At 39.5% G+C, this 18,849-nt stretch overlaps 1 protein-coding gene across 4 annotated transcripts in view; it reads right to left on the reverse strand.

Moving 5' to 3' along the window:
* Window positions 1–18,849, reverse strand: part of LOC122790442 (discoidin domain-containing receptor 2-like) — a 1,000,047-nt gene that overhangs the window by 384,580 nt on the left and 596,618 nt on the right. For all 4 annotated transcript variants that reach the window (XM_044057975.1, XM_044057974.1, XM_044057973.1 and 1 more), the window contains exon 5: window positions 14,895–15,123. In XM_044057975.1, coding sequence (XP_043913910.1) covers window positions 14,895–15,123 — 229 coding nt within the window. The remainder of the gene's footprint in view (window positions 1–14,894; window positions 15,124–18,849) is intronic.

The following is an 18,849-nucleotide window of genomic DNA, read 5'->3' on the forward strand; positions in this document are numbered from 1 at the left end:
ACTGGTGCCTTTCTTGGGGGCTTTATATTCTTGATTCCTCTAAGAAATTGCCTTAGCAAAGGATGTGAAAACACAGGTGGATCAGTGTTGTATCTAGCTGAGATAGCTGAAGCATGTATTTTTATGGAAGAGTATGAGAGTCCGTTATGTAACATATCTGCCAAGTATTCCAGAATGAGAGGGATGCTCAGAAGTGATGCATCATGACCCTTGTTGGTATTCCAAATGCTGAATCTCTTCCATTTGGCTGAGTAAGCCTTTCTGGTGGATGGTCTGCGGGCTTCTGTTAGTATCCGCTGAACTTCCTTGGAGAGAGGTAAATTGAGGTTATTTATGGGATTTTCCAAGCTGTTAGCTGTAGAATCTGGATGTTGGGATGAACAGTCCTGAAGTTGTGTTGAGTCAAAAGTTGGGGCCATTGTGGAAGGGCCCACGTTTTGTTGTGACATATGCTCCATAGTAGTGGGTACCAGTGTTGTCTTGGCCAGTCTGGAGCTATTAGGATCCCCTTCGGTTGCTCTGCCTTGATCTTTAATAACACTGTGGTCATCAGTGGCAGGGGTGGAAATGCATAAATTATTAGGGAGCTCCAGTTGAATGAGAGGGCATCTACTTTCCATGCTTGTGGATGATATGTCCTTGAGCAGAACTTTTGTAAGTGATGATTGAGGTGGGAGGCAAATAGGTCCACGTCCGGCCTGCCCCATGTCGAGGTGAGTCGTATAAATATGTCTGGATGTAGCCTCCATTCGTGGGGGTCTAGGAAATTCCTGCTTAGACTGTCCGCCAGAACATTGTCTTTGCCTGGAACAAACTGGGATTGTAGCTGTATGTTTAGACCTAGTGATTTTTCCCAAAGATTCATTGTCAGTCTGCAAAGGGGGTAAGAATGAGTGCCCCCCTGCTTGTTTATGTACCACATCACAGTGGTGTTGTCTGTCCGTATTAGTAGGTGGCCTTGTTGAAGTTGTTGTCCAAAGGCCTCGATGGCATGCATTACTGCTAGCATTTCTTTTTGGTTGATATGCAGATGTGTTTCCTTTGGGGACCATTGCCCTTGAATACATCTGTCCTCCATGTGCGCCCCCCCATCCAAGGTCTGAGGCATCTGTGGTCATTGTCTGTGTTATCTGAGGTTTTTTGAACGACATGCCTGTGTTTAACTGGCTTACTGTGGCCCACCATAGAAATTCCTTTTGTAGACATGGAATGAGTGGAATAACTGCTTCTAGGTTGTTGCTGTGTTGAGACCATAAGCTTTTTAAGTACCATTGAAGCTTTCTCATGTGTAGTCTTGCTAGTGGGACCAAGAGAATGCAGGATGCCATGTAACCCAGGGCCTGTAGGAAACTCCTTGCAGTCATCTGGGTGAGCTTTGCTAAACTTTTGAAGTAATGAGTTAACTTCTTTTGCTTGTCTTCTGTCAGTTAAGCCATTTGAGAGGCTGTGTCTAGTTTGGCTCCTAAGAAGGTTATTTGCTGGGATGGCTGAAGTCTTGACTTTTGAAAGTTGACTGTGTATCCCAGAGCCTGTAGTAAGTGTATGACATAATTCAAGTTTTTTGTCAAGGTTAGTTTGTTGTCCGCTTGTATGAGGCAATCGTCCAGGTATGGGTAGATTTGAATCCCCTGGAGCCTGCAATGAGCAATTACTGATGCCAGGCATTTCGTGAATACTCTGGGTGCAGTAGATAAGCCAAATGGCAATGCTGAGAATTGATAATGCTCTGGCCCTGCAAGAAATCTGAGGTATCTTCTGCAGCTGTGTCTGATAGGGACATGCAGGTATGCCTCCTTGAGGTCCAGAGTAATCAGCCAAGACCCCTTGCCCAGCATGGGAAGGAGTTGCTGTAAAGTCAGCATTTTGAACTTTGGTACTATGAGAAAAGTGTTTAGAGCGGACAAGTCCAGTATTGGTCTCCATTGAGTTTCTTTTCTTGGAACAAGGAACAGTCTTGAATAAAACCCCTGACCTTGTTCTTGTTGTGGAACGTTTTCTATTGCTTTGATCTGAGCAAGCAGAGAAATTTGCTTGATAGCCTCTGCCCTCTGATTTTGTGGAAGGTTTGGCATGCCTTGTTTTCTTGGCAAGGTATGAAAGTGGAACCTGTAACCGTGGTCTATAACGTCCAAAATCCATTTGTCTTTTGTCAGTTTGTGCCAATTTTTTGAAAACAGAGATAACTTTCCGCCCAAAGGAGCTTCTGTTTGCTCCTTGGTCAGCGGAAGTAGAGGAAAGTCATTGAGATTGTCCCTGCGGGGCAGGAGAAACCCCTGTGTCACTTTTTTGGTTTGCTGGTTGCCATTGTCATCCCCTGTAGGATCCTCTGTATTGCCCTCTTCCTCGGGCACGCCTGTTTTTACCCCTTTGAAATCTTTCAGGATTAGGAAAGGACCAGTTTTTAGAAGGCCAGTTCCTGCTGAATCTGGGCGGCTGAACCTGGAAGAAATCTTTGACTGTCTGTACTGACTTGGCTTTTTCCTCAATGGACTTTAACACATCTTTAGCATTAGCACCAAAAAGCTTGTTCTTTTCCAAGGGTGCATCAAGAAGTTTTGCCTTAACATGATCTGGTAGAGGTTGTTCTTTTAGCCATGCATGTCTACGAATGACCGCCCCTGTCATAGCTGCCCTACACGAAGCCTCCAGTGCATCATATCCACACTGTATAAAATGATTGCTAACCTGCTGAGAATTATGCACAGCCTCCTGCAAAGACTTCCTATCTAAAGGTTCAGGAGAGGCCAAACTTTTCTGTAAATCATCTAACAGGAAATCCTGATATTGAAACATGTGAAAGGGACAATTGAGAGCTCTCATAGATAAAGTAGTGGAGGTGTAGACCTTCTTCCCCCATCTCTCTATGGACCTTGCTTCCCTGTCGGAAGGCAAAGGATTTTTGGATGTGGTAGCTGAAACCCCTTTAGGCCCCTGGGAAATTGTTTCTAAATCAACAGCATGGGCCCTAAATAAATGAGAATGGGTTTCTGGGACCCTATAGTATCTGTCAGGCTTGACAGGAGCAGGAGGAAGAGTATCAGGGGTAACACTGGAGTCAGAGTATAAGTCATCCAAAACATCAAGCACAGGAGGTATAGCTAAGGGTCTGTGTTGAGGCTTTTTGAGGAAGGTTCGAAGGCGCTTTCTGGAATCAGAAAATTCCTGGCCTTGCCACTTAAAATGCTCCCTCATGGAATGCAGAACTTCCCCAAAAGAAATATCCTCAGGAGGAGAGGCCGAGGGAATGGAGTCCTCTGCATCTGAATCCTCATAGGTCTGGAAGGGCTCTTCCTGGCTTTCAGAGGGAACAGAGTCCTCAGAATCTTCATCTGAGGGCAGAGGGTCAGAGGGTTCAACCCTGGGCCTCTTATCAGGAGGAGGCTGGGATCCCCTCTCAGGATGGGCCTGGGAGCCTCTGATCAGAGAAATTACATCTGCGGCCATGGACATGATCTGAGTTTCAGGAGTAGGCTGAGGTAAGGTTTTAGCAGTAAGATGTTTGGACTTGCTGGCTGCCTTGGCACGTGTGTAGGCCTTGATAGACATGGACATGGGAGGTCTAGCCGCTCCACGTGCAGGAGTGACCTTATCAACAGCAATGGTCTCGGGCATTTCCTCGGTTTCGGTATCCGGAGGAAAATCAATAACTGGCGTCGGAGTGGCCTCCGGTATCGGAGGTATCGGTAATGCGGTGTCTTCGGTTCGGAGCGGTGGAATAACCGCCTCAGAGGGAACCGGAGCACTCGCGGTTAGTTTTGGCGTGGTGTCGGTGGAAGACGCGGGCCGAGGATGTCGGTCCTGGTCTTTTCGTTTCTTAGGAGTCTGCGTTGTCGGTTGTTCTGACAGCATTGTATAATCAAATTTTTCGCCGAAAAAGTCTTCAGCGAACACCGCCCGGCGCCTGAGAGTGCGCTTGAAGCGAGCACAGGCGGCACAGGCCGAGACGTCATGGTCTGGGCCAAGGCAAGGGAGGCAGTAAGAGTGGAAATCCTTATGAGGTATTTGTTTACCACAAGACAAACAATTATTTACTTTTTCAGTAATTTCTGACATCGGCTGAGGCAAGAACAGGTCCCCAACGGGGTACTTAGATTTTTTGATGACTTCGGTTTCGAAGAATACAGGAGCTGACCGACCGGCACTTGCGAACTGCTTCTGCTTCGGGCACCGCGCGGCAAGAAAGACTGAAGAAGATGGCGTCGGCTGATGCTTATATACTCCAGCCATTCTGACGTAGGAGAGAAATGCGACATCAGCCGACGTCGGACCCAGACTTTGGAATCCGGCCGACCAGGGCTGCCTGAGGCAGGACAACCCATATGTTATGACTGCAGTTGCATTCTTGAAGGACATCATTACATAAATTATTCAATTTCCTGCCCTTTTTTTTAAAAAAAACATCTTTATTAAACCATCACTTATGACATTAGCAGACATACATTAATATAAATGAAAACATTCTGCACTGGCACAATCCTAGTTGCAAGCATTTTACATCACAAACCATACCGGCACTCCCAGTACACATCACTTATAATCTACCCAGTCATTTTCAGTCAAACATTACATAGCTCATTTAAGTCCTGCCTTCTGTTAAACCTTATTCCTTCCCTGTATGTACTATTCCCACGTATTCCTATGTACTTTGTTCCTACCCTTTTCTAAAGATCTTCATTCCAGTTGTTTCACTTCTGTTGCTATATTTACTACTTCTAAGGTAGAGGATTTAGATTTTGGATTTCCATTTTCTAGTAACTGCTTTTTTGGCAGCCACCATAATTAGACACAGAAAGTTCTTACCATGTCTAGGCAATTCCAATTCTGTCTCATAGCTCAGAAAAATCATTTCCCTCATTACACCAATCAGCCCACTCAGTATCTCCAACACTGCATCCCACAGGGAATCCTTAAAGTCTGCCAACTCATTCCATTCCCAGAAAATTTTCCCAATTTCTTCTTTCTTCCCCGCCACACCTCCAACATTTACTGTCTACCTGAGGAAAACTTCTCTGAAGTCTACCTGTGGTTTAAAAATATCTATGTAAACATTTCCAAGCAAAAATCCTCAATCTTCTAGATTATGTTACACTTTTTGGGAAACATACATATATCCTCCCAACGTTTCTTTGTGAATAGCTTATCCAGTCTCTCTTCCTAATCCCTTCTAACTGCCTCTGATTGATCCTTATAGTCATCATGCAATATTCTGTATGCTCTACTATTATTCCCTTTTTAATGGCAGCTGCTGTTCTAGATCCTACCAAAAACTTTTACCAGTGCTGGTCTTTAATTTAGAACTGCCACAGTTCTTTCTTTTTGCCTGTATAGAGGAAGGCAACCTGCTCTGCAGTCCAAATAAATTCTTAGCATCTTGCACTCTATCATCTTTTCTTCTCTAGTTATTTGCTCTCAATACCTTGGTTCCTTTGTCAGTTTTCTCCAATAAATTACAGCCCCCTCTTGCCTATTGTCTATATCTGTAATTGCAGCCGTCCTTATTGGCATAATCTCCTTTCTCATTCCCATGTTGGGTTAGCTCTTAGGATACTTTCTGCTACTTTACAGATATAATATTCTGTATGATTATTGTATTCTCCTTAAAGGCCTGCATCCACAATCCCAGTTTCTCCTCATTTCTTGAGCTTCCCCCATTTCATCATCATTCCCTTTCCATTTTGAATTATAGTTTTTTGCTTGTGCTATGCATAGGGCTCAAATACCCCTTCAACGTGGGTAATCCTAATCCGCCCTGTTCTACTTGAAGAATCATCTTATCCCACTTAACTCTTGCTGTCTTCTACTCCCTGATCAAGTCCTTCACCTCTTTATTAATTACTATCCACAACTTCTCCGCTGGTTGATAAAATATGCCTGACCTCTGTATATAATTAATGGGACTAAAAACATTTAAATTGCTTGCATCTTACTATCCGTATAACAAAGCTTCCGTGTTCTTATCTTTTGTCTCTTCCCATATATCCTTAGCTGCCACACCAGAATCATTTTAATACTTCATTTTATCATGTCCCCATAAATATGGATATTGCTGAACAAATTCATATGTGGGTATATAATTTATCTCTATTACCTTTGTTTTATCCTCATAAATTTTATATCCTGAAAAGATGTGAAACTGTCTCACAATGTTCCACAACACTGTAATGTCTCTTTCTGGTTTTGTCAGGTATAAAATAATATCATCTGCAAACACAGCCACTTTTTCTCGACTACCATACCAATTATATCCTTCAATTTATGAATCCCTTATTTACTTTGCCAATGGTTCTAAATATAATGCAAACAACAAAGGGGAAAGAGGACACCCTTGCCTGGTTCCTCTGTTCAAGCAGAAATTGTCAGACAGGACCCCACCCATTTTAATTTTTGCCTCCAATACCTCATATGTTCTCGTAATCAACCTTATCATTTTTTCAGGAAATGCAAATGCTTCCATTGCCCTGTTCATAAAGTTACAGCTTACTCTGCAAATGTTTTCTCTGCATAAAGACCCACCAATGATAATTTCTTACATTCAGCTTCTATCTGGATCATCAGTGTTCTGTTAATTCTGTCAAATATACATACTTGGAACTGAATTAATGTGTTAATCACGACAGGACAGATGGCTTTGATACCAAGACTCCAAATTTCAGGAAGATAACTGCCTAATGAAGATATCTAAGGAGCAGATTATAGAAATTTGCAGCCATTATTTCAGTTGATAAGGTTTTAGTGTGTGGAATCATCGACGAACGAGCTACTAATGGAATTTTTCCTACTTATTAAAAAGGCCTCTGGAATGAAGGAGATTTAGCAAGCTGTTCTAAGGACAGCCATGTACCTACCATCACAATGCTCAACTGCAAAATCCATTTCACTATCATCATAGCAGAACATGCACACTATGAATGACTTTACAAGCCTGCCTTACAAATACTGATCAATCACAAATGGAGAAGTAAAGGATCATCCATTAACTATATTCTACTAGAGCTAGAACTTTGACAGCTGCTGAACAGCTGTACACACTTGTTATCCTTTCAGTTGAGATGTAATTTCGAATGAAAGCTGCTGAAATGAAAAAATACAATTTATCTGGTGATGGCAAAGCCTCCCTTATGTGCAAGGAACTTCATCTCCTACAGCTCCTTTACTTCAACACAAAAGCCTCTGCACCATGGGAAAGGAGAACTTTTCCAGTACTGACATGCCCCAAAAAAGGTGAATTTCACACATTTCCACATGGTTACATTGTTATATTCACTGAAGCCACATGAAAAAAATGTTTTACAGTGGAAGCAAGGTACTGGAGCCCACACACCCTTATTTATACATATTACATACTTGGTTGCACAAACACAGACAAAAAGAAAAGCCCAAACTCTTTCAATCACTGGTAGTTATTCACCATGTAAAACATGATCAGTGGATTTCAAATCGGCAAGCAAAACTCTTTAAATCCATCCTCTTTAGTCAACCAACTATAGGAAAACCACACTACATTACTGGCCAAGTGACCACTCATCAAAGGTATCCTATGCCGGATATACAGCCCTACCATAAGGGAGGTAAATCAGTAACTTGATCAGACTTTTGTAGTAAATTGCAAAAAGCAGTAGATGTGTGTAAATATTCAACATTATGCAATAAAAAACTGCCAACATTGTGGAAAGCATCATAGAGTTATCAAAATATAAATAAAACATGCTGGCATGACAATGTTATACAGAGCTGCACAAAAAAGGAAGCAATTTCTGTCAAAAAGATTAAAGGAATTGGTTTTGCTGTTATGCATACAAATGTTTGAGAGTAGGTGCAGAAACCCCTTGACAAGTACAGGTTAGAAGGTGCTAGAATATAGGCTCAGGCAATTCTGGTTTACATTTATGCAGGTTACAGCATAAAGCATAACTGTGCAGGTATTTTTCCATAACAGCAGACTGAAGGGAAACGTCACCGTAGCAATAATTCATAACATATTGCTTTATTAAATATACAGGTATGGGATGCAGCCAGTTTTTGACAGCTGTTAATGTCTACTGCAAGAGCCAAAACTGAGGACAGTCTTAAACCAGCACTAATGTTAGCTGGCATGTCTCCTTCATAAAAGCCATGTTGGCAATTACATCAGCACTTCTGACTGAGAAACTCTTGAATCATAAAGTAAGAACTCATGACAGACAAAATATTGGGCCAAAAACTGCCAAGAACAAAAAAGCATCTTAACTATACACAAGCAATGTGAAAATCTAGCTGACAGGTAAAGCTGCAAGTAACAATTTTCATTTCACTTTCAGTGAAAGGACAATGGTTAAGTACCTTTTCTGCTACAAGGACGTCTCCCCCTCAAAGACGCCCTGTCATTTACTTAGATGATTATACTATACCACTTCAAACAATGTTAAGGTAGCAGTAGTTCAAAACATTTAGGTAGCATTCTAATCAATAAACATGAGTCGTGGAGACTTGCAGTATGCCTGGAAGCACAGCTATGTAAAATATTTTTATTTAGTTATGTTTTGTGACTGGGTTAGTCCCACTAGGCCATTGACCTCTTCAGGGGATCCCCAAATGGGGGTCCTACTCTTACTGACTATGGGAAATTTGGCCAAGGTACCACAAGAATTCCCAACTTTTTGCACTAGGTGGCACCAGAGGGTTGCTGCTTCAGGGGAAAAAAGAGAGAAAACAAAGATGGGGGAGGAGAGCAAAGCAAACGGTGCAAGCAAAGTGGAGCAGGAAAAAAATGTATGGTTAAAATAATACTGACCGCGAGAAGGTCATAATTAAAAGATCTGAAGGAGTTGGTTTATCTACAAGTTCTTGTGGTTTTAATTTATCAGTGTGATTCAGAAAATATCGAAGCAGCTAGAAGGAGTGAAGTGAAAAACATGTAATTGGTGAGTTTAAGGATGGTCTGGAAGAAAAGATATTCTGTGCATGTCCAGCTAGTGGAGAAACTATCTTTAAAGGTGCATGTTGCCAACAGGGTTATGACACAAATTCAGCCAGAATTTTAAATGTTGCTGAAGCATTTAAAAAGGGAAATTTTCAGACTGGGAATGCAAAAGACGGGAGAAAGAAGCAAGGAGGAGGATAGCAAAATACGAAAAAAAGGCCAGTGGATTAAGATAAATAATGAGAAAATAAACAAATATAAAGTTATCAACTATATTAGTGTGGTACTGGGGTATAAGAGCAAAAACACATTTGAGGACAGAAGATTTCCGTGAAGTAACATTTGATATATTTATTTAAAACTAGTGAGAGATGAAAAAGAAAAAAAAATGAATGCATCCTGGAAATACTTTTTCAGGAATGCAGTTGAGAAGGAAATTAATGTTTAATTTAAAACAATGGACATTAATGTAGTGAACTTAAAACTTTATTTTTATCAGAACACAATACTGTGCATTATATTAAATTACGTGATGAAAGAAATGTGTGGACAGGGGATGGGACACTTAGATAACATTAAAAATATACAAATTGAATGTTAAGCGTATTTCACATGTGATAAATATGAATGTTAAGAGAGGGTCTGTAATACAATGAGGTCAGCCTAAGGCTTATTTTTATTGTTGTTTAGGAAAAGATGTAGTCAATGTGGGGAAACAGATCTTCAGTTTCTGAAGGTACAACCTAAGTGTAAGAAATGCAATGAGACAGGCCATTTCTGGGCTGAATGCCCCCCGATAGAAAAGGAGAGGTTACAAGAAAAGTATTTCAGACAATAACCAATCTGAGGGTAAGAAGACAATCATATGGAGAAAATAACTGAAGAAAATAAAGTAGTGTGGAAAACAATGAGAAAGTGTTGGGACTAACAGAAACAGATGTTGAATTACAGGAGGAAAGCAAGCATGAGGCATTAAGTAGTGCTAAAGAAAAAGAAAGACAGGATAAGAAAAGGAATGTAGTAATCAACTGACGGAAGGGTAACAAGGAGAAAATAAAACAATTTGGAAGGAAGAAAGTAACAAAACAGGAAAAGGACAACATATTGATACTAGCAGTGAATGTTAACAGTATGAGGACTTAACTTGGATTGGTGTAAAAATGAAGAAAAGTGGTGCAGTAGGGAAAAGAAGATATTACGGTTGGGGGGAAATGAAATATGCTCAGGTACAGCAATTCTGACAAAAAGTTAAGAATGAGATTAAAAAACAAAAGCAAACAGTTTTATGCTCTTCTTTCTGTATGGTTTTAAAAGATGGAAAATATGAGTATGAGGTTGCACGTAATGGAAACACAGCAAATAAAATAAATAATGTATATTTTGCAAACAGTTGCAAATAATAGAAACACTACAATTTATTTGATTAAGTGGCATAGGTGGAACAGGCTCCCCATTGATGTGAAGCAGAGTTCCTCTCTAACCCAATTCAAGTGCAGCTTGGACAATTGGATGGGGAACAGAAAATTCATCCCTGGTTTGGCACCTATGTCTCTAGTAGACACAGGCAGCCTGTAAATGGTTAATCTTTCAAGCCCTTCCTTGTAAATGTTTCATCTCCCAAGCCCCCAATTACACTTAACAAAGGTACCAGAAATTGTCAGAGAGATGGGATGCATGGCTAGGCTTAAAAAGGCCCTTGTGGTCATTAGCCTAGTAAACACCTATGACTCTATTATGTATGTTGATGTAATGCATTGTATACAGTTCTAATGAGTTTAGTTGAGCTCCTCTTTGGATACACATTTGGTAAAAAATAATTACATCCTATAACTGCCTCAAAACAACTGAAATTTTTCTCACCAGCCCTTAAAATGGACAGATATAGTAACTCACCAAACATACCATTTGAATCAAAACATAGAACTGTGGTGTTCAGTAGGTTAGAAATGTTGAGCGAGATCATAAAATGCCTCACATTAAGCAGTTTAAAAACTACAGTATGTCAAAAAAATGAATGCAGCATACAAAAACATCTTAGGGCTAAATCTACTTGACAGAAGCTACAAAATCAGTACGAGGCATTCATAAACCTTATAAATAAATACGTCAAAAAATTATTCATAAGAAATTACTGAATTTAAGCATTAAGAAAAAATGGTACTTTGCAAAGGAACGTAATGCAAAAGCTTATATATGACAACATGTTTATGTTACAAAATGTTCGGTACTAAATTCACCTGAACAAACAAAGCAATTTTTTTCATGAGAAAATAATTTGAATCATACAAGTGCTGTGGCAATTGAACATCTCATGAAGAAATCTAAAACCAAGAAATAGTGCCAAAACAGGTGAAACTCAAACAAAATATCCAATATATTTGTTTGGATATCTCATGAAGAAATCTAAAACAACATTGAAGGACATTTTCAGCCATAAAACTATATTACTAAAGGTACTTTCTCCTCTTTTACCAGGGGAGCCATACACACACAAAAAAAAACACATTAAGTAACTAGCAAAAAATAAAATGTTGCGGTAGCTGCAATATTTACTGGGAGAGTGGAAAGAAAAAATTGAAATATTCTGCCTTGCATTATATGTAAAGTATGTAGGAGGACAGGTGGCAGCCATCTTGTGGTCCTTACTGCTTACTGTATCCAACAATAAAATGCTTTGCTATGGAATCTTACCACTGTACTCATCAATCACTGAATACAATTGTCCCCTTTGGTATAGGTACAAATCCAATCATTAACTAAAACATTAAAGGCCTTAAATCCTTCAACTATCTCCACAGATTAGCATACCTCTCCTTGTACACAGTTGACTACTTACTTCTCCAAAGTGATTTATGCCTCACTTTTTGATCTCCGAATGACCCATTTCTATTTCTTCACAAAACCACTGACTCTAAAAACAACCATATTAGCAAACTAAACTTATGCCAGCAGATCAACAGAACTTGCTGGAGGAATAGGATCCTAACTCAAATGTGTTCTATCCTATGAAATAGGTTAACCATTACAGGTCCAGCAAACTGCTACTACTTCTGCCTTTAATGCCGTGGATGAGTGGACTGGTAAACACGCATTTACACTAGAGTTACCATGCACTGATTTGAGATGTAAACACTATTACATATCTGTAAAGGGGGCAGGAACTTTTAAGTGCAGCTACTTAAAAGTATATATGGGTACTCATCTTATGGTCCCCTATGATCACTTACCAAGTACTGCTCCTATGTTCCTAACTTCTATGTTGAAAGTGCCAAGAAAGCTGGCACTATTCCATACATTAGGAGCACCAACAGTTGAAGGAAAGATGGAAAAAAAAAAGTATTTTCTGGTGTAAAAACTACAACAAGCAATTTCAGGAATGTGCACTACTTTAGCGCTAAAGAAAAAAGGACAGGGTTTATAATACATTTATGGAAACTCAGCTTTGCATCCTCAGGCATTAAAGGCAGTTAGTATCCCAAGACACATGTTCTACAAAATCTACCAAGAAGCAAAACTGTTCAGCAGTGGAGATTCTTACAAGGTCATCTGCTGATTGACACCTCCAAGCAAGGGCGCAACCAGAATTTTGGAAGTGTACACCAACTTTAAGGATGTAGTCCCCCCATCTCCCGTCAAATAGTGTATATTTGTGGAAATTTTTTTAATACTGAAAAGATAACATTGACCCAGTGTGCCATTCTGAAAAAGTTAATAAAAAAAATCCATGTCAGAGATTTATCTTTTACATTAAATTTTAGAACATAGCATTATAGAAAATAATGAAATCATTCCAAAAAAAAGTAAATTCTAGAACATCTCATTGTAGAAAGTAAACATTTTTTCCCAAAGACGAGTACATCATGGCATACAGAGTGTATATGCCTGGCTACATCCTTGCCTCCCAAGATGACAGTACAATCTTTGTTTTTGGAAAGCCTGTCAGTGTTTTTATTAGCAAAAATGCAGAATACCATGTATGCTTATGGAAATAAGCAAGCGAAGCTTTCAGATTTGCTAAGTAATACACTGTAGAAGTGCAATGACACAGAATGTGACAGAAGATAAGAACAGCCTGGCCTACCTAGTCAATACAGTTCTATGTCCATTAACTGTAGGTTTAGCATTGTTCTTAGAATAAATGACAGCTTATTTTAACTGGCATCCCACTAGAGCAGCTTTATATGAATTAGTCTGACTCTATAACCTACTCTGGAAGACTATAACACGACACTAAACCACCATCTCTACAAACAGCTCCAAACCTCCTCAGACTGTTTTCTGTTCTTTCTGTATATCACCTTTCCAACACTGTGATCCCATTTTGTGACTTGGTGAATCCCTTGAAGTATTTCAAAGGTGCTTGCTTTTCACCACCCCTTCTCTTTTCCTCCATAACTATACGATGTTCTACTCTAAACCAAGTCACTATCAGCACGAACAAATCCCTGATGGGTGGGGTTTGTCAAACTGTGCTGAGAAATCATACACGCACACTACATTTGCCAAGCTGGCAACAGTAAGAATACAATTTTTCAAGCCTTCAACACTAATGCTAATCATGACTTTTTTTTTCTTATTACTAATTTTTTTTTCGGAGAAGCACAAATCAACAGTGGTTACACTTAACATCTCAATAACTTCAAACAACAGGCATTGGTGCAAAAAACACTAAACCCAACAAACTCCAAAAATGTACTAGTGGTAACCACTGAAACACGCGTGAGAAAATCCTTTATATTCCCTCGTGAAGGAATATGAAGACTTGCTGCTCTTAAAGGATTTTCTCACTAGTGTGCTCCAGTGGTTCACTGCATTTATTCCTTAGCACTGGTGCACTTTTGGAGTTTCTTACACTTAAAATCTGCTATCGTCTATACCAGTTAAAAAACAAATTATATAAATTCTGAAACAAATTACTAAAAAGGCATGAAAGCTGTTTGTGCAATGGTACATTATTTTTTTTTATTTTTTTAAGTACACTACGTCTAATATAAATTTCTTTACTCATAGGCATGGTCTGGTAGAACCACATATTAATTGAGTAAAAACATTTTACAGAAGACATTTGAATGTCTGATAATAAGTCTAGCTGAATTATTTACTGTTTATTTCAATACTGACTTAATAAAGCAGTAAAAACTAGATGTGCAAGTTAAACAAACATTAAATTGGCCACTGAATTAGGCACCATCTCTCTAACATAATGTGACCCTCTTCAAGAGAAATCTTGAAGAATGGATGGGAGATCGTAGGTTTACCCCTGAGATCTCTTCTGTGTCCCTACTAGACAGAGGCACAGTAAACTAACCTTAAAAGGGCTATCTTCTGTGACCTACTATATACTAATCTAAAAGGATGGCGAAAGCCAAACACACTCTGGCTAGGCTTATAAATGCCCTAGGGCAGATAGGCTAGTATCAACCTATGAACCTAAATGACTCGTATGGTAACATCTGCAATTTCAGACCGTCAGTTTTATGTAGCTTGATTCTAACAGGCAAATGTTCCATAATTGTGTGTTAATACTGTATTATGTTACCAGTGTCACCAAGGTGGGTAACGATGTTGCCCCATACATTAACTATTTATTTCTTTAAATTTAACTGGAATAGAATACTACAAGTCATAAAAGGATAAGTATTTGTAAAGGTTTGTAATATGTAAGTGCAAAAAGTTTATTAATGAACACATTTTTTATACAGTGAGTTGTCAGCAACAAGTGTAAATGAAACAAACTGAAGTTACTGTCTATATTCAATCCATTGTTTAAAGCTTCCAGAGATGAAATCTTAAAGTTAATTAAAAAAAAAAAAAGGAAAATCAAATGTATGAACGAAAAGGCCATATGACACATATATGCAAAATAGAGGGAAATTAAGGAGAACAAGATGCTATATGTACTTAGAAGTGGAACAAACAAGACAGTTAGTGTGAGGCTGCTGCTGATGTGAGAGCTGTAGACTCCACTGGGTTGCTTGCCACCATGAACACATACCTGTCTTCCATGTCGATCCTTCCAAGATATCCATCGTTCACCATTTCGACTGTATTCTAGGCGATAAGCACGTGCAAACTCTTTGCCAGTGGCTTTTGCATGACGACCCTGAGTCCCCACCAGTGTAATTACATGCATTTTTCTTAAGTCTATCTGTAGAAACTCCGAACCCCCTGGCTGCGGGTCACCTGCTGGGCACCAGGCACCATCTCCTTCCTCTCTGTCCAACCTGTGTAATAGGGAAAAAACACAATTAAGGGAAGGAGTAATGACTAAAACAGCTTCATACTGGCAAGATGAAATTGTACTGTGAACTGAGCTATTACAAACAGAAATTCACAGACACACTGCTGACTAGCAGATTTTTGCAGCATCAGACAATAAGGTGACCAAATAAGAGTTTTAATATGTTCAGGGGTTTATATTAGACTACTGATCAATGGAACATTTGAAGCCTAGCCAATGATCCCACTGGCACAAAAGGAAATATTGTCAGCCCAGCTATCTGGAATTTTGCAAATAATCATAATATGTCATTTGTGAATATTAGTATAATTTATATAGAAGTGTGACAGGGAGTGATACTGCCAGCAACAGCTGTCTGGAATTTTGTAAATGGTTGGGTGTCATTTGTGAATATCAACATGATTCATATGCTTGTCTTACAAATGTATTGGAACTGTATGTAATACAAGATGGTTTGTACAGACTTGTGCTTAAGAGTACTCAGCTTAAAGATGTATCCACAGTGTACCCTACTGGAAGAGAACATAAATATATACAAACTATTTTAACTGTTTAAATGTATATGTTTTAACGGGTCTACTATACATGATCGACATTTCAAAAAGCCGAAGACCATATGGCCTAGACCATATGATCGACTTTTGAAATGTCCATCATGTTAAAAAAAAGAAAAAACACAACAATCACTAGCCTTCACATTGCTAGCAGGCGGGCAAGCCCCCTGCACCCCCATGTGGGACTACACCCCCCACACCTCCCGAAACTTAAATATACCAACTCCGAGATTGCACTACAGTGCGGAAGATGGAAATCTTTCCATTCCGCACTGTATGGAGATGTCCATTCCACATGGTTGATATTTCAAAAGTCGATCATATGGTCTCGGCCATATGGTCTTCAACTTTATGAAATTTCCACCATGTGTAGGGGACCCATTTTTACAGGGGGAACTGGCACATACAAGGTTAACTTGCAAAACTTCAGAAAAAATAGCTGAAATTAAATTATTTTATAACCACATAATAAAAGAGATGTCATCTTTCAGTTTCAGTGCAAGAGGAGACAGTGTCTAGAACTAGAAGTTTTTTATATTGTCTTTAAATGTGGAGTTATGTAATTTTTTTAACTTCTACCATTTGCCAAAAGATCTAAAGTCTCTGTTTTCACAGGTAAATGCTAAAAATCAATGGTTGTGAGCCTGAGAACTGAGTCAGATGACAAGAAGTGATGCCATCCTGCAAGTATCCCAGCAGCAATATTTGAGATATTAATTTAACAACTCTGAGAGAGTGACTGTGCATTCCATATTAGTCTTTGACCTGACAACATCAGCTGGAAAACCCACTCAGCACATCCGTCTTGCCTTGTTATGAGTAAGTCAGTCTAGGGTACAGTAATTTCTCTTAGATACAGTTAGGAATATTTAACAGTAGCATTACACAGTAAGGTTGGACACCCTTTAAGAGCCTTAAAGTTGCTGATAAGGAGTGGCTGGTGGCAGTTCAAACTACCTTATAGTCTGGACAAAAGGGGGCATAGCTAGTAAATCTATGCCAGCCTTTCCCAGGTGTGCGTGTATGTAAAAATCAAATCTCAAAGAGTGTGTGTGTGTCAGCTACTTGGAAAGGGACATGAAGCACTGGTTGGACAGAGGGGGTGCTGGAGGGTCTTGGCTTGGCCCGACAGCTAAGATCTCAACTCTATAGCTGTGCCAGTGGGGAATCTTACTGGGGATCTGGGGAAAAAACAGCCCCAGACTGACTGTGGTCTGTGTGTGCACTTACGGGAAATTGCACTTTACTGTGTGTACTAGTCATCCTCCCAGTACATCCTACACTGCTGCCAGTGGTGAGGATTGAGGCTCCTTGATTACCAGGCCAGTGGCGGAGCATCACACCCACAAAAAAGTAGTAAGCAATGCTAGAAGTCAGGAAGTTAACAGAAATGTGCCTAATAAAAGAATGGAAGTCAGATCTGAGCCTACTTTGAACAGTCAAGCAACTCTGAAGTAGATCATCAAAAGGTTAAGATACCACCCTGTTTTAATATTCCTGGGCACAGTCACACCTACTCTTCTCTACTGTTAAAGGAAAGAAAGGTTTGACTGAACACATTATTTTATAAACTAAAGCTTAACTGAGGGATTTTAAAGACAGAGAAATAGATGGAGTGCAGCTTCCATTACAAAAATACGCCTGCAAAATCTTACAGTTACTGCTAAACAATGCTTGAGCCAAGAGATCACAAATGAGAGCTGTCCACTCAGATGAAAGACTAGTTTCCTTTACAGAATTGTATTATTTTAGCTTGCATTTGGAGCTTACTCTTAAGTCAGTCCTACTTACACAATCTCTCTATCTCTCTTGGGACATCAATTGCAGCTCAGATATCAGCCTTCACTCACTGTAAATGGTGTCTGCAACCAGCATGCACTGCAGTGATACACAGACAACCAAAAAAATCATTAGACTATATATTTTCTACAAGGGGTTATGTCCTACACAGACCCATTAGAGGGATCTGTCCTCAAATTCCCTCTTCTTAACAGTTATAATTTAAATCAAGTTGCATAAACAATGATATAGTGTTAACATCAGTATGACGTGCTGCATGGATGGACCATCAACCAACCCTGGAAAATACAAACCCATTAGCCAGACTAGTCTTGTATGTAAGGCAATGAAATGAATTATTACCCATCCCATTTTACTTTCTCAAAGGAAGGTCATGCCTGCTTAACCTGTTTAACTTCCTTGAGAGGGTCACCAAGGCAAAGGATGAGGGGAAAAACAGTGCATAACACCTCCCTACGCCTGGCTAAGGCAAATGATACAATCCTCCACTCAAGTACTGCTGACAAACTCACTGAACTAGGCATAAATCCCTACTTAACTCACTGGATTGCCAGCTGGCACGAAGACAGGACCCAATAAGTCAGGAGAGGTGAGACCACCTCCATGGCACAGCTGAAGCAGCAAACAGATTTTAATAAATCCCACTGAGTGCTTTTGTCCCAAAACAACCAAGGGACTTCATCAGAATCAATTATTAAAATCAGTGTTTGCTGCTTCGACTGTGCTGTGTGTTATGTGCAATCCTTCATCTTCCAGTTACCTCTCAATTTGGTTGGTTACTAGCCATTCATGAAAAATCAAGATTGAATAAACAGTAGACCTTTCAGTAACATTTTAATTTCAAAGAAAGGGTTTAAACCAGGTATAGTGCAACTTTGAAGTCCGGTACAAAAAACAGTCCTGAAATGGCTCTGAAGAAAACTATGGCATTCTAAAAAGGCAAAAAGTACCTTTTAATAGCAAAATTCTTAAATACCCATACAGAAAAAAAAAATGAAACTGAGATAAAATTAACCCAATCATAACCAGGGATGTATCCCCTACTCTCTAGGAATGGGTTTGAGATAATGTTACTGCGTGACAGTTCCCAGTTTGAGAATTTGCAGTTAGCCGCAGTTGCATTACTTCTGTCTGATATGGAGGGGAGGAAATTGTCAAATATCTGCAGCAGAGCACACATGCTTCCTACATTTATATCAATCTGTGCAATTAATTAAGGGGTGCAAGAACAGTGCAAATAAGGCTTCTCTATTCTGCAATTTGGTGGTACCTGGACTCAAGCTGATCAACCAATCTACTTGCAAAAAGAAATGAACTAGCTTGTGAGCAACAAGAGACAATGGAGATCAACGTGA

Source organism: Protopterus annectens, chromosome 16.part0 (assembly GCF_019279795.1).
Source record: "Protopterus annectens isolate FY-2018-M chromosome 16.part0, PAN1.0, whole genome shotgun sequence".
Classification (NCBI taxonomy): Eukaryota; Metazoa; Chordata; order Ceratodontiformes; family Protopteridae; genus Protopterus; species Protopterus annectens.